The sequence below is a fragment of the Psammomys obesus genome, unplaced genomic scaffold (assembly GCF_907164565.1).
Source record: "Psammomys obesus unplaced genomic scaffold, mPsaObe1.curated_primary_1811, whole genome shotgun sequence".
Taxonomy (NCBI): domain Eukaryota; kingdom Metazoa; phylum Chordata; class Mammalia; order Rodentia; family Muridae; genus Psammomys; species Psammomys obesus.
Window position 1 is genome coordinate 12,891,965 of NW_026588752.1, and position 19,369 is coordinate 12,911,333.

The 19,369-nt window shown below is 48.2% G+C and overlaps 1 protein-coding gene across 1 annotated transcript in view; it reads right to left on the reverse strand.

The window, feature by feature from the left end:
• Wwc1 (WW and C2 domain containing 1) overlaps positions 1 to 19,369 on the reverse strand; it is a 144,326-nt gene that overhangs the window by 25,052 nt on the left and 99,905 nt on the right. The window contains exons 9-15 of the mRNA XM_055604602.1: positions 18,275 to 18,517; positions 11,912 to 12,001; positions 10,454 to 10,989; positions 5,346 to 5,454; positions 4,863 to 4,943; positions 3,355 to 3,441; positions 1,969 to 2,161 (exon numbers count right to left, since the gene is read on the reverse strand). Of these exons, the coding sequence (XP_055460577.1) occupies positions 1,969 to 2,161; positions 3,355 to 3,441; positions 4,863 to 4,943; positions 5,346 to 5,454; positions 10,454 to 10,989; positions 11,912 to 12,001; positions 18,275 to 18,517 (1,339 nt within the window). The remainder of the gene's footprint in view (positions 1 to 1,968; positions 2,162 to 3,354; positions 3,442 to 4,862; positions 4,944 to 5,345; positions 5,455 to 10,453; positions 10,990 to 11,911; positions 12,002 to 18,274; positions 18,518 to 19,369) is intronic.

Here is a 19,369-nt window from a genome sequence, read left to right on the forward strand (position 1 = left end):
ACCAGCAATGGCCAGACTTCAATTAGGAAGGAAGAATAAAAGGCACCCACTCAGGAGAAGAAAACAGGATTCTGGAATTCCCAGGGCTGAGGAAAGCTTGACCAGAGGACCCCGGGTCTGGCAACATTTTCCTTCAGTGCCTGCCGTGCCTCCTCAGCCCTTCTTGTTACCATTTGTAGCCTCCAAGGAGCACTGAGCTAGCAGAGAAAGGACGCTGGGGGGCTTGAATGTATGCCCTGCAGACAGTGGGTCCAAACACACCTTCTGCCACCGTGTAACTGTATGACCCAAAGTAAGATCTTTCATCTCAGTTTCCCACTGGCACCAAGTAGCTGTTTTTAAGATGACTGAAATCAATGGAGAGAGTGCTTGTCGGGGACCTAATTTAGTGTCTGTCAGAAAATGTCATCTGACTGACATTCACTGTTGAATTTGTGTCCATGGTAACATCATCAGAAGAGGCAGGTCTTCTGTCACGGGCTCAGCAGGAAAGTGACTGACAGGCACGTCCACTGAGCACTTAGCCTGGGTGGGTACTTCGCCCTTCTATGTTCGTATCACTCAAAATGTGACCAGGGACTGTAGCATTCCCACTCCCCGGGAACCTGTTAGAAACGCAGATTCTCAGGTTTGCTGAATCCACCTGTACTTTGCCAGGTGACTCACAACACCTGCTATGTGTGCCAAGTCTGAGGAGCATTGCATTCCTGCTCCATCAGAGAGCTGCACGACAGACTTGGGAACTGAGACTGGGCACTGAAGGCTCTGGGGGGGGGGGCTCGGAAGGGTTAGCTTGTTGACTTGTCCTTAACTCCTGAGAATGCAGCTCCCCAAGTTCCCCAGCAGGAAGGCTTCTTCATTAAGAGCACACCCAGGTGAGGCTGGACAGCCAGGGGTCTCCCACTCTGAGCAAAAAAAAAAAAAAAAGGCCCGTGGCTGCCACCAGGAGAAAGACCAGCCTGCAGGGGATGGAGCAACTGCCATGGTTGAGAGAGAGCTGAGAGAGCAACTGCACTCTCTCAGCTTCCTGATGTGGATGCAGGGAGACTGCTCAGTGCTACAGACAAACCCCTGGCCTATCCTCTACACGAGCTTCACGTTTTCTTCTGTCACTTGAACCCACCCATTTCCAACACAGCCCGTACCATGGTTTGTCTGTGTGTTAGCTGCCAACATTGTCTCCTTGTCTAAGGGGCTCTCACCAGCTCTCCAGTGCCCAGCACAGGCACGGGCACCGAATGGGCTCTCAGCAGAAACCTCTAAAGCCCACACTGCTTTAAAGACACGGGAGCTGCCTTTTAAACACTCTAAAATGGCATCAGAGTTAAGAAAGCCTTTCATTTTGTTCAGCTCAGAACAAAAAGTTTTGTATCCCACAATCCCCTGGGGAGGGGTTATTCAAGGTTGTACAACCTTGCTCTGCCTGTATTGAAGTACATGGCTTTCGAAGAGCCACTGCCTCTCCGACCCTGGCTCCTGCCAATGGTGAGGAGGAGGAAGCCAGGGGGTCAGGGGGGTGAGCAGGAAAGGTCCCGTTTACTGAGAACCCGTGTCAGACACTTTGTTGGGTGCTTTGTGTGCATGTATTCACCAGTGCACAACCAGGAAGGACTGTAGACAAAGAAAGTGGAAAGCAGAAGTGTTAAGGAACTTGCCCAAGGCCACTCAGCTAGACCTCGAGTGTTAAAGGCGAGATTTGATCGTCAGGCTGTTCTTAATACCCCGAGCTTCTTGTCTGACCTCTGATGTGTCACAGCGAGGGTGAGGCAGGTGGCATGCACTTCCAGGTGCTTTCAGGTCTGCTGTTCCTCTCCCAGTAGGGGGTTCCCCACATATCTGAGACCCTATTCTCTGGGGAGGCATGTCTGCCTGACATTCAGAATGAGCACACCCCAACCTGTACCACGCAAATGTCTTAAGGACTGAAGGCCAAGTAGACAGACGGACAGAGACAGATCCAGCCCTTACCAGGCACTCCTCTACATGGCTCCTGTCGGTGGCACAGACATCTACTCGTAAGGTCTTCTGGTGAAGGGCTGGGTAGGACATGGACACCCAGAATGCCTCATTGAACACGAGGGTATCTGCAGAGTCCAGAGGCAGGGTTCTGAACAGGCAGGTGCTGCTTTCAGAGCAAGGCAGGATGGCCACGCGGATGTTCCTGGAGGAGTCAGAACCGTCAGAATTGCATCAGCCAGCTAGGGCTGACATACCGCAGAAATCCCCAGGGAGACAGCTGTGAAGGAGAGCTCAGAATGTCCTATGTCCAAATTCTTAGCGTCCCAAAGTTTGTGGAGGCTGAGGCGAACTGGTTCCAAACATGGACAGGCAGCAGTTCACGAGCACCAAGTGGAGGACAAAGGTCAATCTTGAGTGTCAGTCCTCACATGCTGTCTACCATTTTTTTTTTTTTTAAGGCAGATCTCTCATTGGCTTAGAGCTTTTCTGAATAGGCTAGGCGGGCTGGCTAGCAAGCCCCAGGGATTTGCCTATCCACGCCTGCCAGTGCTACCATGCCCTGCCTCCTCACGTGGGTCCTTGGGATGAAACACTGTCCCTCATACTTTTGTGGCAAGCACTTTACGACAATTGTCATAAAGTGCTTTACGACAATTGTCACTTTGTGACAATTCTAACACAGCTACAGATGTGTTTGTCCTTGGACCTAGACCTTGTTCTTGCAGGCACAGAGAGCCCTGCACAAGGAGCAAATCTGGGCACTTATGGTCCTGCCATTGTTTGAGGGGGCGGAGACTAGAAACAACCCAGTCTGGTCTTTCATGGGTTTTTTTTTGTCAGCTTTTTCTCTCCTCACCCCACAGTGTCCTCTCCCAGGACACTGGTTGAATACAGCAACTGCTGTCGCTCTCCAGGCCTTATGACCTAGTTACGGGAGAAAATATGTGGGTAGATAAGTGAGCCCGGTGTACAGCAGGGATGCATGGAGACAGCGCAGGTGTGTGCCTCCAGGTAACACACCGTCACATTCTTCCTAGAGAAGCACAGTGACTGTCCACAGGAGAGGCAGAGAGTCATTTCAGCCTAGGGAAGATGACAGACCTGACTGCTCTCATGAGGTCACAGTCCAGGAGATTTCCATGAAGGACCAGCTCATCCAGCATTCCCGGAGCAGCGTGCGGTGGGCCTCCAGGCTGTACCCGGAAGTGGAGAAGCTATCCATAGTGATGCTCTCCAATGCTAGCAACCTTGCCACGGTGGCCGTGTGCCCACAGGCGGTGGCAGCATGCTCACTTGCATTAAAGTTTGAGTTGGAGCAGGATGGAGCTAAAGAGCTCTCCCATGCTGAAGCACAGCAGGGGAGAGGGTGTATACAAAGGCAGGGCTCATACTTACACTTTCTGGTCTTGCTGCAGGGACAGAGCAGAGAGGTTACTCAGCTGGATGACTAATATTGCAAATTGCTTATTCTTCTCATCATATCTGAAATGAAGGGGCGTGTACAGCACCAATCAGCAAATGATTCCCTTCCTTCTTTCCTTTCTCCTGGCCTCCCTTTCTCTCTCCCTCTTTTCTTCCTCTTAAAACAGGGTCTCACCATGTATCCCTGGCTAGTCTATGTAGACCAGGCTGGCCTTGAACTCACAGAGATCCTTCAGCCTCTGCATCCCCAGTGCCAGGATTAAGGGTATGTGCCACCATGCACAACATTTTCTTTCTTAGCAATCCCATGTCATGGCTGCTGGCTGCTCTGTCAAGTATGGCAAGCCAGACAGCACTTAACCTTAGCTTTGTGGCCATGACCAGAAACAGGTCCAGAACTGGCAGCTATCTGAATTTTTATTTGCTTGTCTATTTTTGAAACAAAGTCTTGCTATATAGCCTGGAACTATTACTATGGAGGTCAGACTGGCCTCAAACTCATAGAGATCAGCCTACCTATTCCTCCTAAGTGCTGGGGTTAAAGACGTATACCAGCATGCTTGGCTTGTTTTTATTTTAAAGACATATATGTTTAATATATATACGTGTGTGTGTGTGTGTGTGTGTGTGTGTGTGTGTGTGTGTAAGTAAGTGTAGTGCTGGCAGCTGCCAGGAACATCAATCCCCTTTAGCTAGAGTTCCAGGCTGTTGTCACCCGTGTGTATATGCTGGGAGCCAAACATGAGTTTTCTACAAGAGCAGCTTAACTGGTGACTCTTAACCACGGAGTCATCTCTCCAGCCCCTTTTTAGTTTTTTAAGTTTTAAATGTTATTTTATTTATTTATTATTATTATTACAGAGAGTGAATATGTGTGCAGATGTGTACATGCCACAGGGCACAGGAGGTCAGAGGACAACTTTTGGAAGTCAGTTCTGTCTTCCCCGCTGTGGGTTCTGGGGACTGAACGCAGGCTTTCAAGGTAAGCGCTTTTACTGGGTAAGCCATCCAACTGGTCCGCTCATTTCCATTTTTAAAGAGGTGCCAGAAGTTAGTGTAAAATTTTCCGACATTTTAAATGTTTGCAGAAGAAAATGTGGAAGTCATCCCCCAGGAAGGAAAACTAGCAGTGGTAGCAATGCACACATCAGTCAGAGCTGGGCTGTGGCCCCCAGGGTCAACCTGAATTAGGGACACAGGAGCGTGGATGGGGACAGAAAGACAACCACCATAAGAGTAGATACTACACAAATAGGAAGCCTTTGCCATCGTCCAGCTCAGTACCCATCACAGGGGCTCAGTATCCGTCACAAGAAACTCAGCATTCCTCATCTATGGTGAAGGGACAAGTAGCCCTCTATTCAAGAGCCCACCAAGACTAGAGGGTCCTGCTTCTTCCTTGGATAGCCAAGAAGGTACAATATTGTCAATGAAGAAGAGGTCAAGGTCTCTGTCCTTGACCCCCCCCCCCCATCACTTACTTCAGGGCAATTTGAACCCGAGTGGCACCCATAGCTTCCGATTCATCACTGTCGAATGCAGCAGCTTCAGAGGTGCCCAGTCTAAAAGACACCAGCAGAAGGGGTTAGCTTCCTGTCCACGAACAAAAGCTTTTTTGTTTTTGGACTCAGGGTTCTTGCTGTGAGGCTGTTGGCTGTGTGTTCAGTGTTCCTCTGGATCCTCATTTTCCTAGGTGCTTGGTACCCCTCTCTAGGATGCACCCCCTTTTTCTAGTATCTATTTCCCTGACGTACATTTTGCAGTTTTACCCCAGAACCTGCATTTGCCCTAGAAGCCTTGGACACCACATGAGTCTTTGCTGCCTACATGTTGAGCTTGGCTCCAAAGAGGGTTGCCAGGGGAAAGGCTAGGTCACCGGAGCCCTACCTCATCCTGTGGAATATAGGCTTGAATATCCAGAGCTCACAGGCTCCCCAAGAACAGAACAACACCCGGGAACACACCTCTGCACAGAAGCCTCGTACACACCGCTGTCCCCAGCCACTGACTCATCAGACACTGCAGCGGATACACAGGCCACTTTCAGGCCACACCCTGGGGCTACACTGGCAGCTGTATGAGAGGGGAAGACAAAAGAGGGAAAGTCAAGTTCAGAAACCGCACAATGCTGCCCCACTCACCTGATGGTCCCATCGAACTCCAATACCTCTGAATACTCAAGTAAGGTCCTTGGCTTGAGACAAGGGAAGGGGTCATGTGTGAGTTCATATCTGTGATAGCTATTCTTGGTTGTGAGCCTGACCACATCTGGACTGAACTAAAACCCAAGTGGCTGGGCACATCTGTGTGAGATTCCCCCCCCCCCCTTCATTAAAATATTTGAGCTTGGAAGATCCACTTCTAATCCTGATCTTTGGGGTGGGGTAACAAACCTTTAATCCAGATCTTTTAAGGTAAGAAGACCCACCACGCCTTATGCTGGCAGTCTATATAAAGACACGGGAGAAGAAAGCTCTCTCTCTCTCTCTCTCTCTGCCTGCTTGTTCTCACTTTCCTGGCAAGTCCATTTCTTCACCAGCATTACAGCCTGCTTACTGGGGATCCTGGGGTATAGTGAAGAGCAGCTGAGACACCCAGCCTCATGGACCAAACAATTACTTTCATAGGGGTATTGCAGGCATTGAATGAGGGAAAAGTCTATAGTTCAGAGACTACTAATTCCACTGCGTGATGTTCAGGATATGTGTGTGTGTGTGTATGTGTGTGTGTATGTGTGTGTGTTTAATGCATCCATGTTCAGTCTAGAGGTTAACTCAAGTGGTATTCTAGGACATTCTGTTCATAGGCAGCCATTGTTGGATTAGCTGGACCACAGCCTGTAAATCGTTCTAATAAATCCCCTTGACCCTGTGGGTCGCCACCCCTTTGACAAACCTCTGTCTCTAAAAATCTTTACATTGTGATTCATAACAGTAGCAAAATTACAGTTATGGAATAACAATGAAATGAGTTCATGGTTGGGGGGGGTCGCTACAACATGAGGAACTGTATTGAAGGGTCACAGCATTAGAAAAGTTGGGAATCACTGTGCTAGAGAAGCCTGACTGCTACAATGTCTAACACTCAGACTCTAGGATAAAACTGCTTGGCAGGGTGGAAGGATGTCCCAGCAGTTATATAAGCATTTGTGCTCTTGCAGAGACCAAAGTTTGGTTCTTAGCTTCTGTATGGCAGCTCACAACTGTGGACACAGTTCCAGAGGATCAGCCTCCCACTTCTGGCTTTCAAAGACATGGCATGAATGCGGTGCATGTAGATACATGTAGGGTAAACATTCATTCATAAAATATAAAACTGCCTGGTCGCAAACATGCCTCTGCCACATACTAATTTATGACCCTTGGAACACTATCGGAACCCCAATAAGTCCCAGGGTCCTCCTTTGTGAGGTGAGAATAATAACACCCTCTTTATAGGAGTATTGGGGGTACTGAATGAGGGAAAGTCCATAGTTCAGAGACTACTGATTCCACTGCATGATGCTCAGGGTGTGTGTGTGTGTGTGTGTGTGTGTGTGTGTGTGTGTGCGCGCGCATGTTATGCATACATGTTCAGTCCAGAGGTTAACTCAAGTGGTGTTCCTTAGGAGCCACATCTGTTGTTTTTTGAGACAGGGCTTCTCACCCCAAGACTCACCAGTAGGATAGATCAATTGGGCAGCAAGCTGCAGGGATCCACTGTCTCTGCCGCCCCAGTGCTGGGATTACAAGCTCACACTAGCAATACTGGCTTCTTTTCTTCTTTTAGTGTGAATTCTGGGAGTTGAACTCAGGTCCTCATGTTTGTGAGGCAAAAACTTACCTTACTAGCTCCCCAGGCTGGCCTGTTCTTAGTTTTTAAGACTGGGTTTTGGTATGCAGCCCAGGCTAGCTTCAAACACCTGATCTTCCTGTCTGAGCCTCTGCAGTGCTGGGGTTAGAAGCCAGAGTCACTGTGTCCAGAGAGTAGTGTTGGTTGGTCTGACGCTTGTATCTTGATGCTAATTACTGGCCCTCAAGATCTGGTTACACCTATCCTTGACATTATTTATGATTGGCTAATAAAAAAGGCCTGTACCGGGGCAGGGCAGAAAGATGTGGGCGTGGCTAAGGATCCCAGGCTTTGGGAACAGGAGAATCACCGGAAGCAGACAGACAGATCAGAAGGGAGGAGGAAGGAGGACACCATGATGGGTTATTGAGGAGAAGGATATTGAGGAGGAGGAACCCACGCATGTGGGCTGGGAGAAAGGACTCCAAGAATGTCATGGGGCTAGAAGATATGAGATAGCATAGGTGAACTATCTACCCAGCCCAAGATAAATAAGGTAATTATAAAATCTAACAGGTGCCTGTGTCTTATTGATTACGATAGTGGGTTAAATACCATAGCGCTAATAATGATAATAATAAACAATATGTAGCCCAATACCATTTTTATTTTCAATAACAGAGTAGTATGGTTTTCTAGGTCCTCCTTACATACCTGGGGCAAATTAACAGCCTCTGCATCTTAAGGAGAGCGAGGGAGGAAGCAGCCAGTCAGCTCCTCCTTCGCCCTCCCTCTCTACCCCTGGCAGAAATCTCTGGCTGGGGTCATAAATGGGCTGTCTGCACATGGTAAACATTTCCTCCATGCCCGAGTAATGAGAGTGTGTGGTGTGCGGGGCCCACTACCAGGTACTGAGCTACAAAAGTGAAGAAGTCACACCTTACTATTCACAAAAGCCAACTGCAGGCATTTTACCTTACAGCCAAATACTCCTAAGCCCTCAGGGGCCCTGGGGGGCGATGGAGATGACAGGGGTCTTTGATACATGGTGGTGCACAGAGACTGGGGGGCAGGCTGCGGGAATGCAAAAACGCTTCCCCAGCCTTGTGCTGTACCCGCTGAGCCCGGGGAGGCTTCCCACCTTCAGCCCCACACACCTCGTCCCTCCGCTAAACCACTTAAGGAGATTAATTTGTCTGCTGACTGAACAGCGCAGTAATCGCATAACCTGCTTAGCTTTGGAGCTCTGCCTGGCACTGCTCACAGCGGGGGGGGGGGGGGGGTTTGCCGGAGATGGCGTCCCTCACCTTGTGCTATCTCTAGCCCAAGGGCCTCAAGCTTGCTGTTGGGAGGGGTGGCTGAGGGGGAAGGGCACATTTCTTCCTAGGATGTGGTTTGAGTGTGAGTGTCCTGATGTAGCCCTGAATCCTTAGCAAAAAAAAAAAAAACCCAAACACTTCTTAAGCCATGGGAGTATCCCCCTACCCTCTGGGGCAATCTGCCACCTGCAGTAGTAGGAGGCTTGTTTTTATTTCTGTTTGTGAGAACTCAGAGATTCCCTTCCTGATGAGGGAACCCCAGGGATCTCTCAGACGTTCTTCAAAGCAATGGCTGACACTCAGAGCCTTTAGTTAACTCGGAAACCTCCGTCCCCCACCAGCAGCTCCTATGCATGGACAGGCAATTCAAAGCGCAGAAACCACACTACTGCACGCAGAAACCACACTACTGCACATGCTAAAAAACCTCACACTTCACAGAGGTGTGAGGTTCAAATGGGTAAACACAGGCAGCAGGACTCGAACCTCCTATGTCTTGACCCAAACACAAAAGCCAATGCTATTGTCGCTGGGACACAGAGGGTGCTAGGTGGAGCCCCCAGAGAGCTTAATGAGTACTCTGCTATACTGTCATGTCCAGGTGGGGCTAGCAATATCAGGAGAGTCCCATATTTGGGGGACGAGCTACTTCCAATCCTAATGATGAGGCATGGCAAAATAGATACTGGGCTCTGAGATCAGAAAGACCCTTCCTTATTTGTTGTGAGGGCAACTGTGGTCAAGGGATGTTACCTCTCAGAACCTCTGTTTCCTCATCTATGAAATGGGCAGAGAAAAAAAAAAAACAACCTTTTTTTTTAAATGTAAGTGTGAAGAACTGCAATTTCTTACGTAAGGACTGCTACAGTTTTCCTTCTAATAAACCTAGGTTGTCATTTCAGCAGGGTACCCAGTCTGAAGATCCTCATTTGAATCCTAACCAATTCCAGGATATTCTTTTTGATCTCATGAAGAAGTGCAAGTCATTCCCTGGTTTCCCAAGGTCATGTGGGTCCTTGCCATAATTAGTTTAAAATCCACATCTCACTACCAGGTCCTGTGTGCTCAGGATGCTGCTGCTGAGTCAGAGCGTCTCAGCCCCAAGTGACGTTCACTCCAGTGGTCCCAAAGATTGCCCTCCCTTCCTCCTTTCCTCCCCCCCCTTTAAATTAAATTAATTATTGTGAGTATGTATGCTTATGTGAACACATGAATATGCCACAGTGTACATATGGAGGTTAGAGGACAAATTTTGGGAGTCAGTACTCTCCTTTGACTGTGGGTCCCGGATATCGAACTCACACTGTCAAGCTTGTACAGAGAACACCTTCACCCACTCACCAGCTCATGTATTTTGTATTTTGAGATAAGATTGCAGCTTCCAACCAAATTGGCTATATAGCGGAGAGTGATTTTGCCCTCCTAATCTTTATGCTTCTTCTTCCTAAATGCTGGGATTTTAGCCCAATGCTGCCACACCTTCTTGTCCTCACCCTCCTTCCCTCATCATTTAAGCCTATCTCCATTCTGTGCTGGCCTTCCCACTTCCATCCAAATGCTCAAACACATATCCTGCTGTCTTCGCTTTACATGCTTTTTGTCTGCTATGTATCTACTGCTTGTGGCTCCAGCTGAACCCAAGCTCTGCAAGAGCAGGGAGGGGCTTTGCCTATCATCAACACTGATCTTCAGCAACTAAGTTTGCCATACGACGTATCTCTGGAAAGCTTAGATGAATTAATCCATGTATACTCAACTAGCCCAGGATCTGGGATTCATTTTAGGAGGCACGAAATATCTGCTGAATGAAATCCACCACAAGCAAAACAAAACCCTAACCCAGGACCTAGCATATTCTGCATCTGTCAGTGTCTACTGAATAAATAATGAACCACATAAAGACATAGCTGTGGACAGTAGACAGGAATGATCGCAGGAGTCCCCTGCCTTCTGGTTCCCTGTGGGGACTCTGTGCTCCTTACCTTGGCCCAGTGGCTTGCCCTCAGGTCCTGGTTCTTCCAGCTGGTATCTTCCCCCGGTGCTGCTGCCGAGGCTCAGGTCACAAAGAGTGGCACTCAGCTCTGTGTCTTCAAACTCCAGGGGGGTCAGGAAGGCATCTCCAGCCAGAAGGGGGTCAGCGATGAGAGGGGAGCAGGGAGGGGATGGTGAGGAGAGAGACGAGCGTGGTGACAGGGAGGTCATGGATTTTGGAGTGCCAGAGAGGGAGCGCAGGGCCTGCAGACGGCTGCCTCCCTCTGCCTTCTGGGTCTTGGCCACTTCATCCTCATGAATGGTGGTGATGCAGCCTGAGGGCCGGAAGCCCGTGGCACCCTCCAGGAACAGCAGCTCCACCTTGCTCTGGAGCTCCGAGTCCAGCTGCTCGAATGGGTCGTAATAGAGGTCGGTGAAGCTGGCTGAGGTGGAGGAGTCCAGGCTAGAGGCAGCCAGGGAGCCTCGGCTGGACGTAAGTGACCCAGGGCTGCTGCCTGAAGACAGTGACTGCATGCTGCCTGAGAGGCTGGGGACAGGGAGAGGAGGAAAGAGATAACACAGCGTGAGGTGGCCACTGGGAACTCCACTAGGCTTTGGTGGGCACACTTGGTACACATCAACCTTCCTAGCCCTCTTGACTGCCTAAGCTGGACCGTGCACCCAAAGTCACTAAGGAGAAAACAGAGATCTGGACAAAGCCATGTACCCAAAGGAGGAGGGCTGGGATGTGGACTCAGGAGTCTTTTGCTTTGTAGGTCAGGCTGGCTTCAAACTCTTGATGCTCCTGTCTGAGGTTGTGAGTGCTGGGATTACAGTTGTAAGCCACACACTTGGCCTCTACTTTTTCCTTCTATCTCTGTTTCTCATTGGCCACCTAAAATATTTACTAAAATATTTCTTTCGTTTGTTTTATTTTATGGATTAATGATCGATTACTATGTAGACCAGGCTGGCCTTGAACTCACAGAGGTCTGTCTGTCTCTGCCTTTCAAGTGCTGCCACCACATCTAGCCTCAATTCACTTTTTTATTTAACTTAAAAGGAGACCTCATGTCCTAATTTTCAACTGAAAGGTAGCACTATTGCTATAAACAAGAAGAAACCACCCTTGGTGAGGATTGGGGGAAGAGAGGAGGATTTAACAAAATGCTACCATGAAGTTCCAGTACCATACTTCAGTCCTCAAGGCCTGAGCTTATGGAAGCCTATGACAGACATGCTGTACAAGTGGGCTGGCAGGCAGGAGTGGTAATGCGTTCAGACACATGGGCATGTTCCTGGGGCCATCTGTGTGTACAGGCCTAAGCGATCAAACACGCTGTGGCCAGCCACCTTGGCCAAGCCCAGCATATAAACACCTTCTATGCAATGTCTTCCCTCAAGCCGAGAAGGACTGGTGAAGAGCAGCGTGGCCATCCCCAAGGGGACAGTCACCACCCACCACTCACCTCTTCAGCTGACAGTGCAGAGTAGCCACCTGACGAGTGGCTTCCTCCAGTTCTCTCACCAGCTGGTTTCTCTTGCTGTTCAACTTCAACCTGAAAAGAGAGAAGGCATGACAGCGATACTCCAGAGGGATGCAGTGCTCCAGTTCCCCTCATGATCTCGAAAAAGGAAAACCAGGCCTGTGCCCTAACAGAGGGACATGCCAACCCAAAGGCACAGGAACTGTGTAGAAGCAGCCTACTGTGGTGTTGTGAGAAAAAAACGCCTCCTTATATAGGGCATCCATAGTAACTGTGAAGCTACCTGCCACACATCAGAGACTTAGCTAAGGACACACTGCATTGATTTGGTCCGTAATGATGGGTAGATGCGAAGAATGACTTTTAACAGTTTTACAAAGAAGGACGTTGAGTCTTTTAGCTACATACTTTACTCAAAATTATGGAATTAGTGGAAGAATTAGTTTTCCCACCAAACTATCATTCCCTTCCTCTCTTCCTTCCATCTTCCATCTCACCCTTTCAACTGCTATCTCCTTTCTTCCTCTCCCTCCTTTTTTTTTTTTTTCAATCAATTAATATTTACTGACTACCCAGGTTACGCTGGATGCTTGTCCCTGGCACCAAGGACACAGCAGTGAGGGAAAGAGAACTCATTGCCACTCTTATAGAGGATGGAAGATGGAAGAAAACAGGCATCTAATTAGCAACAAAGTGTAGCAAGGTCCAGAAAAAAAATAGAAAAGAACAGAGGAAGGAATCCCTAATTTAGACTGAGCAAATGGCTTCGTGGCCAAGATTTCTGACACCCACTCTTGTCTGTGTCTTCCTAGGTTCCCAGGCTCAAAGCTAGAGCACTTTCCCAGGTTCCCTTACATGTGGCTGTGGCACATGAACAAATTCTAGCCAATGGGCTATGAGCAGAATCCATGTGCATCAGGCTGAATTGGTTAAGGAAAGTCTTTCTCAGTTTCTTGTGGCCTTAAAGGGGAGGTGGAAAGGCTGTGGGCTCTTCAACAAAGGGAGGGGGGATGCCAGTTACTGGGAATGCTAAGATATTATAAGGATAAGAAATAAACTTCAAGAGTATTTATCCACACAGCTTTCTTCCAGCAGATGGATCTCCAAACTAACAGCGGAATTGAAGTGGTTCAGTAGACAAAGGGAGTTGGCAAGGAAGGATTACTCTTTTCCTAGATGAAGTGTCTGAGATCATTCACTCTGCTGAAGGGTCCAGATAATAAAATTTCATGTTGGGGAGACACATTTATCCTCTCTGACACCCTGCTGGAGAAAGAACTGACTGACCCTGGCTCCCTGGACTCAGGAAAGAACCAAGAACTGACAGCCCAGCCTGGGGCGTAAGGGCAAGGGCTGGTTTTCACACAAAAATCTAAGCAAATGAGGCCATCTCTCTACCACAACAGCCAGGCCTCTAGCAAATGAGAGCAGAGGTGACCTTAGATGTGGCTCGAGATCACAGAGGTTATGTTGGGCTTGTTACTGGGCAAACAAACCTGTGAAATTACCAACAAGACAACAAGAGCAGTAGGCTGACTAGCCTTGGCATGATTCTTGGCCAACTAAGTCTCTAGAGCTTTCTTTCCAGATTCTTGCCTGGGGCTGATAGGGACAGAAAGCAAACTGGCAGACGGGGCCTGTAATGAACTAACCTCAGAGTTCTCAAAGGAAAGGATGAGGCTGTGGAATGTCCCATCCCTCTGTAAGAACATCATAAAGGAGGCATAAGTCAGGGGTCAAGCAGTGGAGCTCAGCCAGGTGCATGGCCTATAAACCTAGCACTCAGAGGGACAGAGGCAGGCAGATTTCTGTGAGTTCGAGGCCAGCCAGGTCTACAAAGTGAGTCCAGGACATCCAAGGCTACACAGAGAAATCCTGTCTGGGGGGGGCGGGGGAGAGGTGGAGTTCATGGTTTCTATAGAGCAAGCTAGAGTATAGTAGGAGTAAATGCATGTTCCCACTGAGCAAGATGGTGAGGGAGCTGTTGTCAGGCTCACTTGATTTCCTGAGCACAGCAAGGGTAGCCACAGACAGTAACACGCTGTAGTCCCCTCCCAGGACCAGCAGGCTTAGCAGGCCAGATGGTATGTGAGTGACACGCCCAGCACATGCTGGGAGGCTGTGAATACATCAGTCATGGAAACAGGCAGAAGAGCCAGGGGTTGGGGCCTGATGCAGCCTGGCACTGGGGTGCTGGTTAAAAATGCAATAGTCTGGGCTGCATCTCAGGCCTGAAGAACTGGTCCCTAGGGGGAGGTCATGGTACCCCCCGATCTAACAAGCTTCCTGTGTGACTGCACACCATCTTTGATGTGTGACTGAGAGTAAAGTAGGGGGAAGGTAAAGAATGTGAAGGCAAGCCAGGTGCATTGGTGCATGCCTGTAATCCCAGCACTCAGGGAGACAGAGGCAGGCAGACCTCTATGAGTTTGAGGCCAGCCTGGTCTACAAAGCAAGTCTAGGACAGCCAAGGATATACAGAGAAAACAAGAATGTGCAGGCAGTTCTGAAGGAGAAAGAAAAGAGGGAGGGAGAAGAAAGGAGAAATATATTAAAAAAGGGCACAGGGGAGTTGAAAGGGAAAGAAGAGAAAGGGACACACACACACACACACACACACACACACACGCACATGGTCACATGAGAGAGACAGAGATAGAGAGAATGAGACAGACAGAGACAGGAAACAGGAATCTAGAGGCCCAGTAGTGAGTGCAGACAGGGCTCAGAATCAAGCAGCTATAGGTTCGTTAGCACCTTTCCCACCATTCCCATGGCTTCTCTCCTCAGACCTCTCTTAGGGCACACATGGCTTCTTGCCCCTGTGCTCACTGGCTTCCTGACTGCTGCATTCATTCCCCCAAGGACCTTGTCCTCTAGGACCTCTCTGTGGCCTGATCAGTGGAAGAGTGGAGAGTCTAGACACCCTAGACTAGTCTGTGGATTCGTTGCTCCATCAAAGCTTCTGGACCTTTGAAATATGAGGTTGAAAGCAACGTTGAAAGGCTTTCTCAGTGCCTAAAGTGAGTGTGAGGGTAATATTTGTGATTGAATAGTCACAAGTATGGGGGCTCCTAATCCCAGCTCTGTCACTGGGTGATGTCAAGTGATCCTCAGTTTCCTCATCTGTAAAACAGGGGTTGCTCTCAAGTTACTAGACACAATATAGGTTCTGGCACACACAGGACACCTTAGGGATGCCTGAAGGAACCTCTAGCTCTAGTTTTAGGAAAAGAAAACTTTCACAGTAATGAAACATCTCAATTCACAATCTGCTCCAGTGCCTGCTTGCATATTTCTGATACTCAGTGCCTTCACCTTCTTTTTTTCTCTATGAGGCAAATGAAACCCATATTGGTCAATGGTCTGCTCGGGATTAGCATGTATACGTTGTCTCTCTTGACCCAGCAAGAATCAAGCAGGGCTATGATTGGTGCATTCCCTCCAGCTTCTGTCACGGAAGATGATGGACAGCCAAAGGCTTCCAGGACAGTCACTAGGTCTAGTTGCATTTGAGAGTCTAGGTACTGGCACAGAAGTCCCATAAAAACCTGCCCATATAGCCCAGGCTACCCACCAATTTATACTTTCAACAAACACTGAAGGCACAGGACATATACACAGAACCCTTATCCTGAAAGGGTACAGTTCCAGGAAAATCAGCATAGTACCTTCAGGTAAGTGCTTCTGAGGGCTATAAAACAACAATTATTTAAGATCCGCTGTTCTCCTTCTTATACTGAATTGGTGATGGGTCAGAGCTGGCCAGCCATTCCTGCCAGTAGAGGATAGAAGGAAACTGAAGAGATTCTAGATGTCCCTGTTAGTAGTTTTGGATCACATGCTTGGCCAGAAAAGACTGGTTCAGTTAGCAACCAAGGGATTCTTTGAGGGCCTGATGGGCTGGGCAGAGGCTGAACAGCCATCAGATACTAGTGAAAATGGAACTTACTCAGTTGCTAGGATGCTACTGTGAGCCAGAGTGCTTTAGAGGCCCAGGATAGCAGAACTGTGTATACACAGAGCACACAGGTACCTGGCACTCCCAGACTGCTTCTCCTGAGGTGCAGGCATGTTTCCCTGCTTTACAAACTAGGCTTGTACCTGGCATTGCTGGGAAAAGGAATCTCCTCGTTTATTCCTGCTCCTGAACAATTGCACACGTTTGAAAATTGCTGCGTGGGTGGGTAGGTGCATAAACACTTGTACAAATATTATTAAATCATGAAAAAAAAAAGAATGAAATACTGTCATTTGGAGTAAGATAGATGGATCTGGAAGACATCCCGTTAAACAAAATAAACTGGGTACAGATAAACACTGCGTGTTCTCATTTTAGAAGCTACAAAAATCAATCTCACAGGAGCAGAGAAAATAACTGTGGTCACTGGGAAGGCTAGAGGGAGGTTGGATAATGAGTCCCAAAATACATTCACATGGGGGAAATTAGTTGGTGTTCTGTATTGCAGTGGGGCCAACTTGCAATGTATTTCAAAACAGCAAGGAGAATCTGAAAGCTCCGAACACAGAAATGATAAATGTTGACAGCAGAAATACCAATTATCCTGGTGTCATCGTTACTCATGGTGGACATATGCTGAAATATCACCCTGCTTTGTAAATATTTACAAGCACTATTTATGTTAATATAAAAAAGATATTTTTTTATATTTTTATAAGGGGGAAGTGGGGAGACTCTTTGCTTAATGTGTGCTAAGGACAAAAATGGAAATAATCAGAAGAGGCTAGCAAGTATCAGAAAAGTATTCCCACCCTTCCCTCCTCCCTATTTTGTTCTTATTCTCTCTTCGCTCTCATACACATTCTCCCTCACTCTTTCCTGCACTAGACAATCTATTTCCAATGGTCCCAGAAGCTGGAAGGTCTGAGGTCAAGTTTCTAGCAGGTATGGTTGCTGGGGAGGAGTCCCTTTGTGATTGTCGTGGTTTAAACGAGAATGGCCCCCATAGGCTCATCTATTTGGATATTTGTCTCTGAACTAAAGGAGCTGTCTGGGGACATTTAGGAGATGTGCTATAGGAAGTGTGTCACTGGGGCCAGGAAGTGAGCCCTATTTTTGGTTTGCTCTCACTACTCTCTGCTTGTGTTTCAAGGCATGAGCTCTCAGCTCGCTGCTCAGCCACTTGTCGCATGCTCGTCGTCAGGGTCACCTGGAACCCCCTGGAACCGTAAGCCAAAATGAAGTCTTTCTTCTATAAGTCATCGTGGTCACACTGTTTTCTCACAGTAAAAGAAAAGTAACCCGTACGTCGATTCATTGACAGCAGCCTTCCCATTTTGACAGGTCTACAGCTAGGCAGGCCTCAAGCATTTCCACCACCTGCTTGGCCCAGAAGCATTCCAATCTTCAACCCCCATGAACACCGCTGGTCTTTACATTTCAACTCCTCAGAATGTGCTGAAATCCACTTGGTAGGTCATGAAGAAGAAAAAGAAACAGCCATGAATCCTTGATATGGCTCCACAAAGCCCCATAGACACCAAAGCATTCAGATCTTGGAGACTGCATCCAAATAACACCTGTATGTTGCATATACATGTTATCCTGTGTACTCAGGTTTTCCTTTCCTTCCTCAGTGTAGGTCCTGGGGATTAAACTCAGCTTGTGATCTTACCTACCCCACTGTGTGCTTTAAAGTCACCTCCATACATTGCATCCCAATCTAACGTTAAGTGCTGAAAAATTAACTGTTAGTATAAGGCATCAAATATTTGTGGTTTTTTGTTATATTGATTTTTAATCTCCTCTTCAAACATTGTCTATCTGTGATTGGTATCAGGATATGGATTCCATGGGTACCAAATGCTGATGTAACAGAAGAGAGGAAGCATCAGAAGACTGCCCCTCCCCAACACACACACATGTATGCACACACATGCACAGACACAGAGTGATTTTCTTGGGAGCAGGAATAAGTTTCCTCAGTGATGTCGGGCGCAAGCCTCGCTTATAAAGCAGAGATGCTCACTGTGTGAAACGTGTGAGAGTCTGCTCACCTAAGTCACAACACTGGAAAACTACTACCCCAGGTGATAGAGTACTACAGGGCTTTCTTCAAGGAGCAGAGACCTTTCTGAGAGCCTGCACCGCACGGATGTTTGGTACTGTGCTTCCTGTGTTCTAGGGTCCTGGTGCACAAAAGTCCTCTTTTGTGACGTACACCTCTGGAAAGCTGTGACATCTCTAACAGAGGTGCCCACCTGGCTGCTCAGGTATCCCAGCAGGATTCCTCACTGCTGGCTTGTGCTGGGCTGACAGGTCAGATTGGCATGTTCCGCATCTTCCCTGGGCCTGTGGGACACATGCCCTCACCCTAGACCCACCTCTCAGTCAGCGCCTTGCTCTGAGTATCCCGGGCTGCCTGAAGATCCTTCTCCAGTCGCCTCCGGGCCATCTCTAGCTGCTCCACCTCCCCCTGGGTCCATTTCCGGGGGCTGATGAATCGCATCTCCTTCAGTAGTTCCTCCTTCTCGTTGATGAGGATCAGCCGGTCCCTCTCAGAGTCTAGCACCCCAGGCCAGGCCTCACTGTCAAGTTTGGCCAGCTGGATCTTGAGGTTGGCGATCCTGGAAGTTGAGAAGGTATGATAGATGAGAAATGGCATTGTAGGAGCTGGGAAGCAGGTGGTTTTTCTAAGGACATGAAGTACCAGGATCCAGGACATCCACAGAGTAGACTTTAGGAGTTACTGTTTTTCTCTTGATAAGGTCCCAGCCTGGTGCCGTACAGACTGGACACCATGGCAGGCAACAACTTCTTACCATGAGTTCTAGGATGCTGAGTGGAGTGCTCACATCTCTGAAGGGAATTAGATCTCCATCCCAGGGTGGCGGTGGCACGGTATTTGACATATAGTAAACCCTCGTTAAATGTTTCTCTGCTACTGCTATCACTGGTTGGTATTTTCCCAGTGTATTCAACACTGGGAAAATGCCCTGAGCCTTGGAGATGGCAGAAGCAATTACTTATCCCCCAGAATGGGTATGAAAACCAGTGATGATATATGTAGAGTATGTGTGTACACCTGGTACTGAATAATCGGCAGGGGGAATTCAATGGCCTGGGGTTACCCATGTGCTGTCAGCTCTGAGGGTAGTAGTGGTGCTGTGAAAACAGTCATAAACTCACAGTTCAGGGACACAGAGTTAGGAGTTTTGGCCTTGTCTTTTATGATGAAAAGAATCATTTATTGGGAGGGAGTCATTTGAGGTGATGGGGACATTTAGGGGCCCTAAATGTGGTATGGCATGTGCTTTCACCTTATCTAGACCTTGGGTTTGATTCTCAGTAGCAACAATGAAAATCCTTTTGGTATCACAGCTTCTAGCACAATGCCTGGTCTGTGGCAGGTACTTACTGAATATTAAGGAAAGTAAGTCAGTAGTCTTGAATCTTAACTTTCCCAAAACCCAGTATTC